The 14,129-nt window shown below is 30.9% G+C and overlaps 3 protein-coding genes, 1 long non-coding RNA gene and 1 pseudogene across 5 annotated transcripts in view; all 5 read right to left on the bottom strand.

Annotated features, from left to right (window-relative positions):
- The window catches only part of LOC149884570 (uncharacterized), a 317,612-nt gene that overhangs the window by 221,795 nt on the left and 81,688 nt on the right, over window positions 1–14,129 (bottom strand). The window lies entirely within an intron of this gene.
- Window positions 9,394–10,007, bottom strand: LOC149884583 (uncharacterized). Its single transcript, XR_016455129.1, has 2 exons — window positions 9,718–10,007; window positions 9,394–9,579 (listed from the first exon to the last, which is right to left on the bottom strand). It is a non-coding gene; the product is annotated as an uncharacterized LOC149884583 (long non-coding RNA).
- LOC149884582 (uncharacterized) lies at window positions 10,022–10,586 on the bottom strand. Its single transcript, XM_090096390.1, has 2 exons — window positions 10,342–10,586; window positions 10,022–10,268 (listed from the first exon to the last, which is right to left on the bottom strand). Exons 1-2 carry the CDS (start codon window positions 10,430–10,432, stop codon window positions 10,090–10,092), a joined length of 270 nt encoding a protein of 89 aa, XP_089952516.1. The 5' UTR covers window positions 10,433–10,586; the 3' UTR covers window positions 10,022–10,089.
- On the bottom strand, window positions 10,577–12,354 carry LOC149884581 (uncharacterized). The gene is made up of 5 exons (XM_090094511.1): window positions 12,271–12,354; window positions 11,356–11,551; window positions 11,017–11,291; window positions 10,757–10,804; window positions 10,577–10,666 (listed from the first exon to the last, which is right to left on the bottom strand). The coding sequence occupies exons 1-5, from the start codon at window positions 12,352–12,354 to the stop codon at window positions 10,592–10,594; spliced, it is 678 nt and encodes a 225-aa protein (XP_089950637.1). The 3' UTR covers window positions 10,577–10,591.
- LOC149884580 (uncharacterized) overlaps window positions 11,767–14,129 on the bottom strand; it is a 3,000-nt pseudogene continuing 637 nt past the window's right edge. Inside the window, exon 2 of the transcript XR_016455128.1 lies at window positions 11,767–14,100. The product of XR_016455128.1 is annotated as an uncharacterized LOC149884580 (transcript). The remainder of the gene's footprint in view (window positions 14,101–14,129) is intronic.

Raw genomic sequence — 14,129 nt, 5'->3', positions numbered from 1 at the left:
AGACAGAATGTGCTCAAATCTCTTCTGTAACTGAGTGATAGAAACTACTACAGCATAACAATATGTGTACAGGTAGGATGAGAGATTACCTAAGATATATGATAAATCCGGTTGGATATTATAGTGATTTATCCGGCCAAATATATGATATACAAATATTCGGCATTTTGACCGGATTATCCGGTCGGATATCATATCCGGTACTCCTCTAATTGTTACCTTTTTGTAATATCTGATCAACATTTTGTTAAAGACAGTATTTTCAATATTGCTTATAAAAGAATGGGTTAAAAAAGATTTTAAAAGTGAGGGTGAAACAGGGCTTTTTTCTTTCCGGGGATAGTTTTCTTATGGTTAGCTGAACAACATACTAATGTTAAATTTTAATAATATTTGGCTAAGCATAAGATTAGATGAGGTGGGGGCCTGTCTCAACCGAGAGGCCCGTTTTAGACCACTCTCTTCTATAGATTTACAAAAAGTAGAGTATCCACGGTATTACGTTCGCCCCTATCTCCCCCCTATCCGCCCCTTCTAACAAACAAATAAACAAAACTTTTGCCTAAAGAAAAAATAATCTCTTATAAAAAAAAATTCTACAAAAAAATAGAGGAGAAAAGTTTTTTTGCATTTTTTTTTTTTAATTCTAAAAAATCTCCTCGATAAAATATCCAATATGAAATGTGGATATTTTTTATAATTAAAAAACTATTATGGTTTAGGCTATATCTTGAAAAATATTTTAAATAAATGATATAATAAGAATAAAATTAATCTTACTATATCATTGAATAAATTACGCATGTTGTTTACAAAAATAACTTATGTAAAATTATCCCAGATTTATGCGCAATGCGGGACGCGGATACGGGTTTTTTTATAATTCATTAGGGCACAATGTTAAAAAACTTTTTACGGCTGTAAATGCCTACGCCTGTAGAAAATTTACAGCCGGAATCGAAATTCAGTGTTATAAAACTTTTTCGGCTGTAAAACCTCTACAGCTGTAGAAACTCCGGCTGTAGGACCATCTGAATTTTTGACTTACAGTCGTATTTCAAAAGCAAATTGGCTAAACCAGTTAATCCTTTGGATGAAAATTAGAAAGCAAACATTTTCAAAGTTTTTTTGGAACAGACAGAGATTTTTTTAAAATTATAAAATACATCTTGTATCGAGCTATTATGGACTTGGATCTTGATTGCTCCAGCTCAGATATGGAGCTCTACTTCCTGTCAACTCATTTTGGAAAATAGAGAAAGCCCAGAGTGGTAAGATAACTACAAGTTTGAAAGATTTTTGTTTTTGTAAAATATTTATTTAAATGCAAAAGTAATCTAGCTTTGCATGCACCATTGATAAAACCACCTATTTAACATTATTAAAAGATTCAGGTAAAAACTAAGCTACCCTAATATACTAAACCAAATAATATCCTGGGGATTAGTAGTTTCGAGCAGAACAAAATTCAGACTTTGCAGACTCAGACAAACTTTAAAACAGTAGGACATATGGTTTCGATGATCTTTCCAGTTAGATCTTGAGGGACTATTTTGGGTTAGGATTAGTATTTTACTCTATAGTTCACCAAAGACAGCACAAGGCAAGGTACCTTAGGTTACGTAGATTATGTATAGTAAGTAAGGTTAATTTGATTGAAAATAGTTGGTGGGCTCTGTATCTCATTGTATAATTTTAAGGATATTTTAATTAAAAAAAAACAATATTTAGTTCAAAGATCGAAGGTTCACTGAAGAAGTCTCTGATGTGGTGTATAGACAACAAAATCGGATCCCAAGAGCAGCTGTCAACTATTTGGAAGATAAAATTGAAGATCAACTTAAGCATCCTACAAACAGAAATCATCCCACTGAGTTCAAGGCAACAGGTAATCAAAAAAAACAAAGTCTTTTAGATAACAACAATGTTTGATTAAGCAGAGAAATTAAATATTTTTACAAAGTGCTCCATATGAACCAAAAATTGCATAAGTTGGATTCTGTATTTTAATCGTAAAATTCTCTTGCAAAGTTTTATCATCAAAACAAGACTATTTATTAAGAACCACATTTTAATGGGATACTCTTTTTCCAGATTTTGCTTTTTTGTCAATTCCTGGTCACTGATGCCTTTTACCATTTGTTAAGAGATGCTCGAGGTGTTGATACCAAGACCATTCATGCTACAGTCCATCGAGTTGCTGATGCTGTCATCTCCCTGAAGAATGAAATCATTCGTTGGCCTGAAGTTTGCAGTGACCTAGCAGAGAAATTTTACCAGTTCAACCAGTTTCCTCTTTGTGCTGGTGCCCTGGATGGCACCCACATCAATGTTGAACCACCCAGAGCTGATGAAGCCTCATTTCTGAATCGCTACAGGGAACACTCCATTAATGTACTTGCAGTCTGTGGGCCAGATTTGTCTTTCTATTATGTCGATGCTAATCACCCAGGCAGATGTCATGATTCAAGAGTTATCCGTGGAAGTTCTCTCTGGAGATCATTTGACATTCTCGATCAACGGCCCTTCAAAGGTGCTGTACTCCTGGGAGATTCAGCCTACCCACTGCGTGAATGGCTAATGACCCCCTTCCCAGGAATTCCAGATGGTGCGAAAGAAAAGTACAATGATTCACACAGTGTCACCAGGAATGTGATAGAGAGAGCCTTTGGTGTTGTGAAGAAAAGGTTTTACTCTCTGGGTAATGGATTTCGATTGCACAACATGGAGGATGTGCCAAAGTTCATTATAGCAGCCTTTATTCTACACAACTTAGCCATTCAGTTTGGTGACTCTAGTGAATTTGATGATGACCTGTCTCCTCAACAGCAATCGTCACGTCGACCCAGGAAGCACCGGAAACGTAAGCGAAATCACCCAGTTATTCCTCCAGCAGAGCAAACATTGGATGGTACCTTGAGAGAAGAGAATGAAAGCCAAACATACACCGACAAAAAAACTATTCTTGGTATTAGAAATAGAGAGCAACTTTTGACCTTCTTTAATGAATAGAAGATGTTTCTGTTTCGCCTATTTTAATGATGCTAAAGGATATGTTAGACTTTGTGGTGCTTGTAAAATTTTTCCTATTTGATGCCAATACTGCATTGCTAAAATGATATAGGCAGAGTTTTAAGTAAAGAAGCTGCTATGTTAAAACCTACAAAATGACACTTAGAACTACCAAGTCTATATTTGGATAGTACAGAAAGCAGAAGACTGACAATAGGTTTTGAAATATTTGTTTATTTATTTATTTGACACCCTTTTTTCTCATAAGCAAATTGATTCGGAAGTTATTGAAAGCATTTATATATGGATTAATACCAATTGTAAAAAATTAAGACTAAGCAGAAGACAAAGGATTTTAATATAAATTCAAAATTTTGTAAACATGCAAAGCGAAATGATAATGTAAAATAGTTTTTGTTAAGGTACTTAAAAATCCATTTTTGTACTAAATTGGAGAAAATTTTCAATGTATTTTGCACATTTTAAAATAAAGGAGACATTGCTTTTAAAAAATATGACTTTTTATTTCAAAAACTTTTCTTTGATGGAAAGACAGAATTAGTTTCACCAAATTAAAATGATTAATAGTTAACTCGAAACTGATTAAAACGGTCACACAACTTTAATCGAATTAATCATTAATTTTTTAATTTGGTTGGTCATTAATCGATAATCGATAACCTAGTTTCTATTTTTAAATTTGTAGATTTCTATGGCTCAAAATTTCCATTGCTTCGGCCGAAAATGTTCCAGTGTAAAAAAAAAGTTTTATAACATGTATATTTTTTTCCTAGAGCCGTAAGCCGGATTCCGGCTTACGGCTCTAAATACGGCGAAATGGTTTCGGCTGTAGTTTACAGCTGTAGAGTTTTTATAACATTGTGCCTAGGAGTATTTCTCCCCTACACTCGATTCGATTAATTACAGATTTTGCTAAGTAAATTTATAATTTTGTAACTTTCGTTTGAGAGTTCGGCTTTTTTGCTCGGGCTTTTTATTCGAGCTTTGCTTTTTCTTTTTATATACAAATATTCCATTTGATTATATTTAATATTTTTTAATAGAAGGATTGATTTTTTTGGGTTATTTGAGCCGCTCATAAGCCAATGCTGTTTTAGTTTAACACACTAAAACTGAGAATTAATGTTTTTTGATACATTATTTCCTAAAATTCTTGATTTATTAATTTAATTAAAAAAGTGTATAAAGTTTTCTTTCGAGGTGTAAACTGCAAAAAAAAGCAAGATATGTACAGGATGTGTACATAAAAATGTATTTATTAAAATAATTATGGCATCTTAAAAATTTTAGGACTTATACCTTTTGGCAGCTGGAAAAGAAAAGAAATTTATGCAAAAATAATAAAATAACATTTATTGTCATAAGTCTTATGTTTATTCATCAAAATAAACATCATCTTATTTCGAGTTATTTAAATGTAAATCTTGATCTCCACGTGTTTTTCTTAATATCCTGTAAAAGTCGTGTTAAATTGGAGATATATACTTTAATAAACACATGATCTTTTTTTGTTTCTCTTGAAATTGCTCTATCATTAGGATATAATGGCGCTACTCGACTTTCTCCCCCCCCCCCCCCTTTTTTTATGATTGATTCTGATAGAGAATTTTATGCTGATTAAGAATCGTATAAAAACATGGGTCTCAAAATCAATGGAAAGTGCTCTAATCTGAAGTTGAAAGTACAAAAATATACGACAAATCTCTAATATTCGCCATCTTGAAAAAACTAATTCTACGGTTGGTGTTATTTTCAAAAGCAAAAAATGCCAGCCCGGTTTTTACAACAAAAAAATTTTTTTTTAGGTTTAATATGAACGGCTAAGTTCCCTCGAGTATACACTTTTTTTTTTTTTTTAAAATAAGAAAGTAGTACTTAAATCTTAAGAAACTATTAGTATTTAGTTACTTTTCGATAAGAAACTTATTTTATTAAGGTTCGAGGAACATCTCCTAATTTGTGTTCTGTTCAGGGACAAACCTTAGGATTATATGACAGTGATGGAATTCAAGCTATTTTAGCTGACAATAAAACGTGATAACATGTTTTCAAAGTTCATTTTATGTACTTTTTCTCACTTTCGATAATTAAGCAACTTTTACTACTTTTTAGTATTAGAGTTGAAAAAATGTACTCTTAAAATAAGAAACTTTCTAGTACAAGCTCATTTGCTTCGTTTCTTATGTGTAATCGGACAGAAAAACCAGCTATAAAGCGTGTTACTCTTGCGAAACATGATTCCTTTTTATGAATTTTAAATTTATAAGAGATTTTATGACAATTCTCAGATAATATTAAATCTTTAATAATAAAGAAAGAGTAATTGAAAAGACAAACTTCCTTCGAATAATAAAAATAGAATTCCTTATGTTCTTTGCAAAAATGTTTTTAGTGAATGTAAGTGGCTATGAAAATAGCCGTTTTTTTGATTTACCCAGTCCTCGGCATGAATTATAATGCTAGTAACGTTTAATGCACACAGTAAGCTTTCGAGGAAGTCAAACAGGATACGCTGCCACAACCTGATCCCAAAAATGAAAAAACCGATGTTCGGGGAATCTCTGCATCCACATAAATTCAGACAAATAGTCAGCTATCATTTCACGGTTAGTTGGTCCCATCATTGATTTGATTTTTGCTTTCGCTCGACACCACATAGCTTCTACATGATTTGTTGTCACGCCAGTCAGAGGTTCTACAAAGTTTCGAGTGTGGTTGACAGTGCCATGTAAATATGCAGGAGCTTGCAAATCATTATAAGCTGCCCACATATCACTCCAGACAATAGAGCCAGGAAGTATCCATTGATTTATGATTGGAATCAATGTTGCAGAGTCGCGATTTTGGACGGGAATTAAAAAGCCTTTTTTAGTAGCAGGTTTTTATCCGCCAAATATCCACTGCTGTGGGATTACTCTACCAACGTGATACTTCCTTCGACAGAAAACAGATTCATCTATTTCAACAATGCACCCTGGACCACCTATTGGATCAGGGTTATTGATGAAATATGAGACACAAATATCTCTGCAAAATTGATTCCAATCAACAATGGTGTCATCGCTTCCTATCTTAAGCTCTTGCCTTATATCGCTAATTGATAATCCCCGACTCTTACCTGCACTTCTACCCCAAATGTAAGTTAATCCTAATATTTTCCAAAGTTGTAGGTGGGATTTCTCAAAAAAGCTGCCTTTTCTTATCCTGAAGGTTCTTTTGCACCGCTTAACTTGACATCTCCAAATGAACTGATCGATTGATCCATTCTTCACTTGCTGTGTGCAGGCCACGTTACATACACTACAACGCATACTTTCGGCGAGTAAACCATAAGTTCTGCACCAGTGGATTGTAGCTTCAATGTTGTATTTGAATTTTGCTCCTATTTCTGTTAAGGAAAGAGAGTCAAATTCGTTTATTGTTGGTCTTCGAAGGGCCATGATATTAAGATAAATAAACTTACTAGACAGTTAGTACTGAAACATTCCTTTTTATATGACAGTTACAATGAAAATAATTTTTCACGGGGGGTTAACTTAAAGTATTAGAAAAAAAATCAACAGTTTGAAATATGTACATTTTTAATGCAAAAAGTTTAGTAATGCTAAATTTATTTTAGTATATAACCAATAAAAGATTTTTCAACTTATTTGATAAAAATTTTAAAAGATATTCTAGACAACAAAGTAATGATCCCAGCTAAACCAAATTTGCGTGATAAATTTAAATGTCAATGAATTCTCAAAACGTTCCATAATTAGAAGTTTTTGTTATGAATATAAAAACCAGGTTGTTAGTACTTTTAAAAGATACTTTTGTTATACCAGGTTGTTAGTACTTTTAAAACAAAAAAAATCATTTTTCAAGATGGCGAATATTAGAGATTTGTCGTATATTTTTGTACTTTCAACTTCAGATTAGAGCACTTTCCATTGATTTTGAGACCCATGTTTTTATACGATTCTTAATCAGCATAAAATTCTCTATCAGAATCAATCATAAAAATAGGGGGGGGAGAAAGTCGAGTAGCGCCGGATATAATATAGGCTGTGTTATATTTTTTAAATTTACTGGCCTAAATTTTTTTTTTTTTTTTTTTTTTTTTTTTTTTTTTACAATTACATGAAAGGTATCATCCTCGTCAAAATTATTTTTGAACTAAACGCTGCTTGGGTTTGACCTTTCCAATTTTATCTCAAATTAAGCCAATTGACTAAGTTCATTTGTTGATTTTTTTCTGTGGGAAACAGCTTCTTCCGAAGGTTTTGTGTAAAGAAATTCTTGTGGATTCGTTTCGGCAACTCTGAAAGAGTTCTTTCTTTTACTTTTTTGTATTATATGATACCAGTCACTAGGGTTATAATAATACGGAATTTTTTTGACATAAACATCTATAACTGCATAATCAGCATTGGGCAAATAACTGTGCCCACTTAATAAAAATTAAAGCTCAATTGATTCAGCTTTTTTTTTTTTTTTTTTTTTTTTTTTTTTTTTTAGTTTACATTATTTACATGTCGTGATTTACATGTAATATAAATATATAAACTTGGAATCTGGAAGAAGATCATATTGATCTTGTCGCCAGAACCATATAAAAAATTACTATATAATTACAATATAACTTTTAGACCATATAATACAGTTTATAACAAAATATTATTCAAAAGATTTGAAAAATAGTTAGAATAACATCTCAAAAATATTTCAATATATTATCCGTTGAAAAAATAATATTCTTTAACTTATTTTTAAAAACAGAAAAAGAGATAGATGAATTTAAATTAGGCTGGACAATTTTGTTCCAGAGATAAGGTGCTCGATAATCTATACAAAACTGTTTAAGCTTTGTTTGACAAAAGGGTTCTTTTAAATAGTTTTTATTTCGCAAACTATATTTACTCTTTACTTTAAAGGTACAAATATCTTTAAAAACATTTAATAAATGGTTGTTCACATAACAAAACGTAAAACATTAAGTATTATAAATGTTTAGTTCATAAGCGTTTAATACATTCATATCTTTGAATAAAGATTTTGTGTTTGAAAAACGATTTAAAAAATATATTACTCGCATTGCATGTTTCTGATGGCGGTAAAGACGTTGCAACTTACTTTTACCTGTACTTCCCCAGGCAATATTTGCATAGCTTATATAGCTATGAATAAATGAGTAATATATAGTTGTTTTAAATTATTTTTATTTAAATAATTTCTGGCCTTATAGAGGATTCCAATACTTTTTGCAACTTTAGTTGATATATAATTAATATGAGTTTTCCATGTCATATTTTCGTCAAGATAAATACCTAGGAACTTTAAAGCGGAATCTTTTTTTATTTCTACTTCATCAATATAAAGTTTAGGTAAATTATTAGGTAAAAAGCGTTTTTTTGTTGAGGAGTGGAAAAGGATCCACTTTGTTTTGTCAATGTTTGAGGTTAGTCTATTGCATTTAAACCAAGTAGAAATTTGTTTAAGTTCTTTATTCATATTTGAAAAAAGTTTGCTAATATCTTTGTTAGATAAAAATAAATTAGTATCATCTGCAAACATAATGCTCATTAGGTTCGAGGCCTTATTTAGATCGTTGATGTATACTAAAAAGAGAAGTGAACCAATGATAGAACCTTGTGGAACACCACATTTTATTTCAATTAATGTTCTATTTTGGAGATCAATTGGAAGCAATTCTTCTCCGTGGTAGACGAATTGCTTTCTATTAGACTAGTCCCGACAAGAAAATTTAACGTGGGCCATATATGGCAATTGCATGTTAACCATATATTTCCCACTCTCCTTTATGGGATGGCGCTGATGCGTCCCATATGTGGCTTTAATGTTTATAGCAATAAAACCACACTAAATAAGAACAAATGCCACTCTTAATTTGTGCGCAAAAGTTCAAATGGCCCACGCGTGGGAAGCATTTGCTAGCCATATCATTACCACACTTCTTAATGGGATGGCTTTAGTGCGGGCCATATGTGGGTTTAATGCTTATAGCATTAAAACCACACTAAATAAGAACGAAAGCCACACTTCATCTGTGCGCAAAGGTTCATCTGGCCCACGTGTGGGAAGTATATATTAGCCATATATTTACCACTACTCATTATGGGATGGCGTTGGAGTGGCTCACGTGTGGCAATAGTACTTATATCGCTCAAAACCACTTTCAGAACGAAAGTACACTTTTTACATGAAATCTGATATATATATATATATATATATATATATATATATATATATATATATATATATATATATATATATATATATATATATATATATATATATATATATATATATATATATATATATATATATATATATATATGAAAAATAATATGCTTCTTGCTTTTTGTTATAAATTTATTTACAAACATTTTATTTATTTACAATAACTTTTCATTAAATTTATTTATTCATTCTTCTCTCGATGCATACGTCTACCACCACGATCTGCTGAGTTATGCAGTGAAGCGGTGATGGCTTCATTGATATCTTTGTCTGTAGCATTTTTGCAATGCCTTCGAACAGCAACTAAAATCAGTTTATTATTATTTATTATTTCGATTATACAAAAAATTAATTAATTTATTAAGGGTTAATGTCAACTTTATCAATAAGTACTTGTACTTGACAAACGGTTAACTCTAACGGAATAGCTACTTTGCTTACTTGCAATAAACTTTACAAAAGCCTCAATTGAATATTTGTTTGAGCGTTTCCCAGTGCGACAACAACTCATCTGTAACTCATCAGTCATGAAAACATTCAAAATGTTTCGTACCGTATCAGATATATACTTTCCACCTGCTGTTGCTAGCCAGTTAATCTACATTCAGAAAAAGAAAGTAAACAATTTAAAAGTACACAAAGGTGTATAAACACATACATAAATATATATAAGTGATTACTAAAAAATAAAATTTATATATGAATTCAAATTATATAAAAAATTGTATTATCTAAAATAAGGTTAAATATTCGAATTTTTAATTTTTCAATGGATGCAACCGGAGTTTTTATTAAAAAGTTTTTCAATAATATTTAAGTACAACTTGCAAAAAGTGAGGCCATTTCTTCATCCTGGCATTGCAACAAAACAGCATCTAACTCTTCTGTGCTGCTTGATTTCGTAAATAAACTTTCTTCAGTATGACCAATTGGCATACGCTCTATCAAATGTTTAATCTCTTTTGTCGCAGACGTTACAGATTTTACTAAATCTAATCAAATCGAACTGTTATAAGTTTTTAAAAGATAGACAAATTAATATACGTACTTTAAAAGCTTTTTCACCTTTAAGTAAATTTTCAATAGAGGACAATCGGTATTCAATTGACTGTGTGATTGGTGTAAGAGTGTTAGTGGAATTTTTGGTGTCTGGCATTGGCAAGAACTCCTGATATAATTTTAAAAAAAAATTCTACTTTAATTACATTTATGCATATTTAAATTTAATGATCTTCAATTATAATTATTCTACTTAACAGCAAACTTATAATTACTAAAATAAAATTTACAAAAATCTTACTGAAGGTAAATTTATTTAATCAGGATCATTTAGTAATGACACAAAGCTTTGACTAGATTTTCCTTGGTGTTGCATCTCTCGAAAAACATTCTAATCATATATCAAAATTAAATGTCTAATAATAACATTAACAAATTTTAACTTATAGTATTGCTATCAAGCAACATGTTTAATACTTACAGCATGATGTGGTATTGGCAGTAATGGTTGGCTACCTGGTGTTGATGTCTAAAATATTTTATGCTAATTATTAAAATCTAGTAAAACTTTATCTAATTTAAGAAAATAAAAATTTGTTGATTGTAATCAACAAGAGTAAGCCATGTTTAAATAAATATTTTCGTTTCCACATTTAAAATAATTATTTAACATTTTTTTCATTAACGTAAGCAAGTTAATGAAAAAAACTTGTTTTTAATAAAGTCACTTTATAAGCTTACAGAAATGACAGCCTGCTGAAGAGATGTAGGCATGTTGAAATCAGAATCATCTTCACTAGACATATTGCCATGAATTTGAGAAGCAAATAATGAAGGGGATAATCGTTTTGATGTTGTCTTCCTACGACATGAATTACCTTCATATTCTGAAGCAAGATCACTTGTTTCTTCAGATATTTTTAACTTTTCTAATGCTCTTTCCTCACAGTCTGTAACAAAGTAGTCAAAGTAGTACAAAGTAACAAAAATGTGAGTTGATTGTGCATTAAAGTAATATTAATAAACCAGGTATAACTTAAACGCACACACACACACAAACACACATATGTGTGTTTTTACCTGCAGTTGATAAAATTCGTATTTTGTATCTTTCCCAATCTTTATTGGGAATCTGTCTCTTCCGGCGCATTCCTTTTAATGAAGTCATGCTACATTTTGGCCACATACACTCGCTGTTTCCATTAAGCCATTCCTTTGGAACATACTCCACAGTATTGTCGTTAAGGAAATGAACAATATAAAACATATCTTTACACTGTAAAAAATATAAATAATATAAACTATTTGTGCATATTATAAAAAACTCTAGGAATTAGGAAAGATAATTTCAGTAAATATCGTTTTGGGCTGGCACAATATTTACAGGGTATTTGCCACCCTGATGACACTATGTTTACAAGAGAATTACCATAATTCAATAAAAAAAATTTTGCATAAGTAATAGTAGTAAAATAACTATATCAATTCCCAATACTTGCTAGGACTATAGCAATATAAATTAACAATATCAAGTAAATAAAAAATAGGTAAAACAACTCATACTTTTCTATATATAATTATTTCATAAAAAATATCTTTATTACATAGATATAAAATTCATAAGAATGCCTATAAAAAAATAACACTAAAAAACTCATAAAAAAATTAAACATCTTTTACGCAACTGATATAAATTGGTTATACAACTAATTATGTAACAAACTGTTTTTTAAAATTAAATACAAAATTTAAAAACTAGATAAAAGTCATTTTTCAAGATTTAAATTGAAGACTATAAGTGCTAAAAGTACAAATGTCTTCAATTGTTAAACAGTTCAAAATTTGATGCTGTTCAAAAACTAATAGTTTATATAAATAATTCTGGTATTTTGATCAATAACTAAACAATTTATTAGAAGCAAATGGAATAATGTAAAATATACTATTCTCACAAGGAATACACACACATTTGTTAATTATTGAAACATTGCATACATTACTATTTGAGTGTTTATACAAACCTATATGCATAAATGAAGAAGGATATGGATGGGAATACACGTCTTCATATAAAGTCATTACATTTCCATTACACACAACATCGGTAACAAACGAAGTAACACATACTATTCCAGAAGAGGTGAGATATATATTGTCTGGTGAATGTGTAGATAAGTAAAATAAGTTATTGCAAGATGGCGATAATGTTTTGAAAATTGAACTTCTAATTACATTATTGATGCACTGTTTGAGGCAATTGGTGTTGGAATTAATGGTCTTTTTAATATGCCTTAATTTATTCTCAAAAGGAAATGATGACCAAAAGTCAAGTGGACCAAGGTTTTTTACAAACTCATCTAAATGTAAAAGACAATGAATGTTATACACTAAATTACCTTTACCATAATGATCTGCAAACGTAGTAACAAATTTCTTCAAACACCAGGAAATGTTATCCATAATTGGTAAAAAATCTGATCCAAGCATAATGAATGCTGCAAAATTGAGAAGCATAGTATGAGCATAAACACTGGGATGCAGAAAAGATCTCATGACTAGTGGTGCCAAATAAATAAAAAAAGTTCTAAATTCAGTTGCTTTCCATCGGTCCATCTCAACCAATGGTCTCACTTTTCTGTGTTTAAATTCTTTAGGCATGTGTTTCCCATTTTCAACGATCTTATTTGATAAAGCAACTCGAGTACACGGTGGTATGCGAAATGAACCTTTGTACACACATGTTGAAGAAACCCATAAAAACAAAAGTTTTCTGAACACACCTTCACATAACAGATGCATGTACTCAGCTGGCACACAAGTAACAGGATGTACAATACTACCAATTGCCGTCATTTCCTTTTGGTGATCTTTTTCTTGAAAATTCAAAAACTGTTGATCAGTTCGAGCAGGAGCATCATGATTATCAAAAACAACCTTTCCATTAATATAGCTACCAGTTTGTCTGCAATACTCACACCCATTGTAACCATTAAAATACTTTATACCCTTTATAAATGCTCTTGCCGGAGCATCACTTACAATACAAAAAGCTCTAATAAGATACCTCTGTCCTGAAACTACAATTGGGTATTTTAAATTGTTCAAGTTTTCTACAATCCCTGAAAAATATTTATTCAGGTCATTCGGTTTATTTGTGCCAAAATAAAGAGATACAATGAAAGGCTCAAGGCAAGTACTTTCATTAACTTTTGCTAAAATAGGCCAAAATGATTTAGAGCAGGATTTGAATAAAGGCATCCCATCGATATTAAATGTTAACGTGATAAGTGTAGAATGAAAATGAGTAGCTTCAGCGCAAAGTAAATTATATCGATCTGAACTTATCCTAAAGCTTTGCAAACCAGATTCTATATACCTAATAAGTTCAGTTTCTAGGCCAAAGTGAACAAATTCTCCACTACCCATCTTTGAGATATTCAAATGGGTCGAAGAACATTTTAAAAGTGTTTTACATGATTTAGGTAACTCCGGATGTTTTGTTATAAGAATTTTTAACAAATCATCCAATGCTTTATTTTCAACATTGTATTGAATTGCCCAAACACGAATTTCCTCTAAAAGTGACTTATTTTTAATTTCTTCTGAGCTTGTATCTATGATACTTTCAAAAGAACGATAACTACCAAGGTTAATGCTATTATTGCTACTTGCTTCTAACGAAGAACTCTTGGGCTCTTCTTGATCGTAACTAACAACAACCTCATGAATTGCAGCATCTTCCTGAACTTTTTTGTAAAAAGTATCAACTTCTTCATTAATGACAAGCCTTTTTTTCTCCTTTGACAGCCCACTCCATTTTTTATCCTTTAAGAAATAATATGATACAGAAGTAA

This window comes from Hydra viridissima, unplaced genomic scaffold (assembly GCF_058129835.1).
Source record: "Hydra viridissima isolate aposymbiotic clone 2 unplaced genomic scaffold, HvirCarnegie_v1 scaffold_8, whole genome shotgun sequence".
Classification (NCBI taxonomy): Eukaryota; Metazoa; Cnidaria; class Hydrozoa; order Anthoathecata; family Hydridae; genus Hydra; species Hydra viridissima.
Note: the sequence above shows the minus strand (reverse complement) of the source record. Positions and strands in the feature narration are given on the sequence as shown.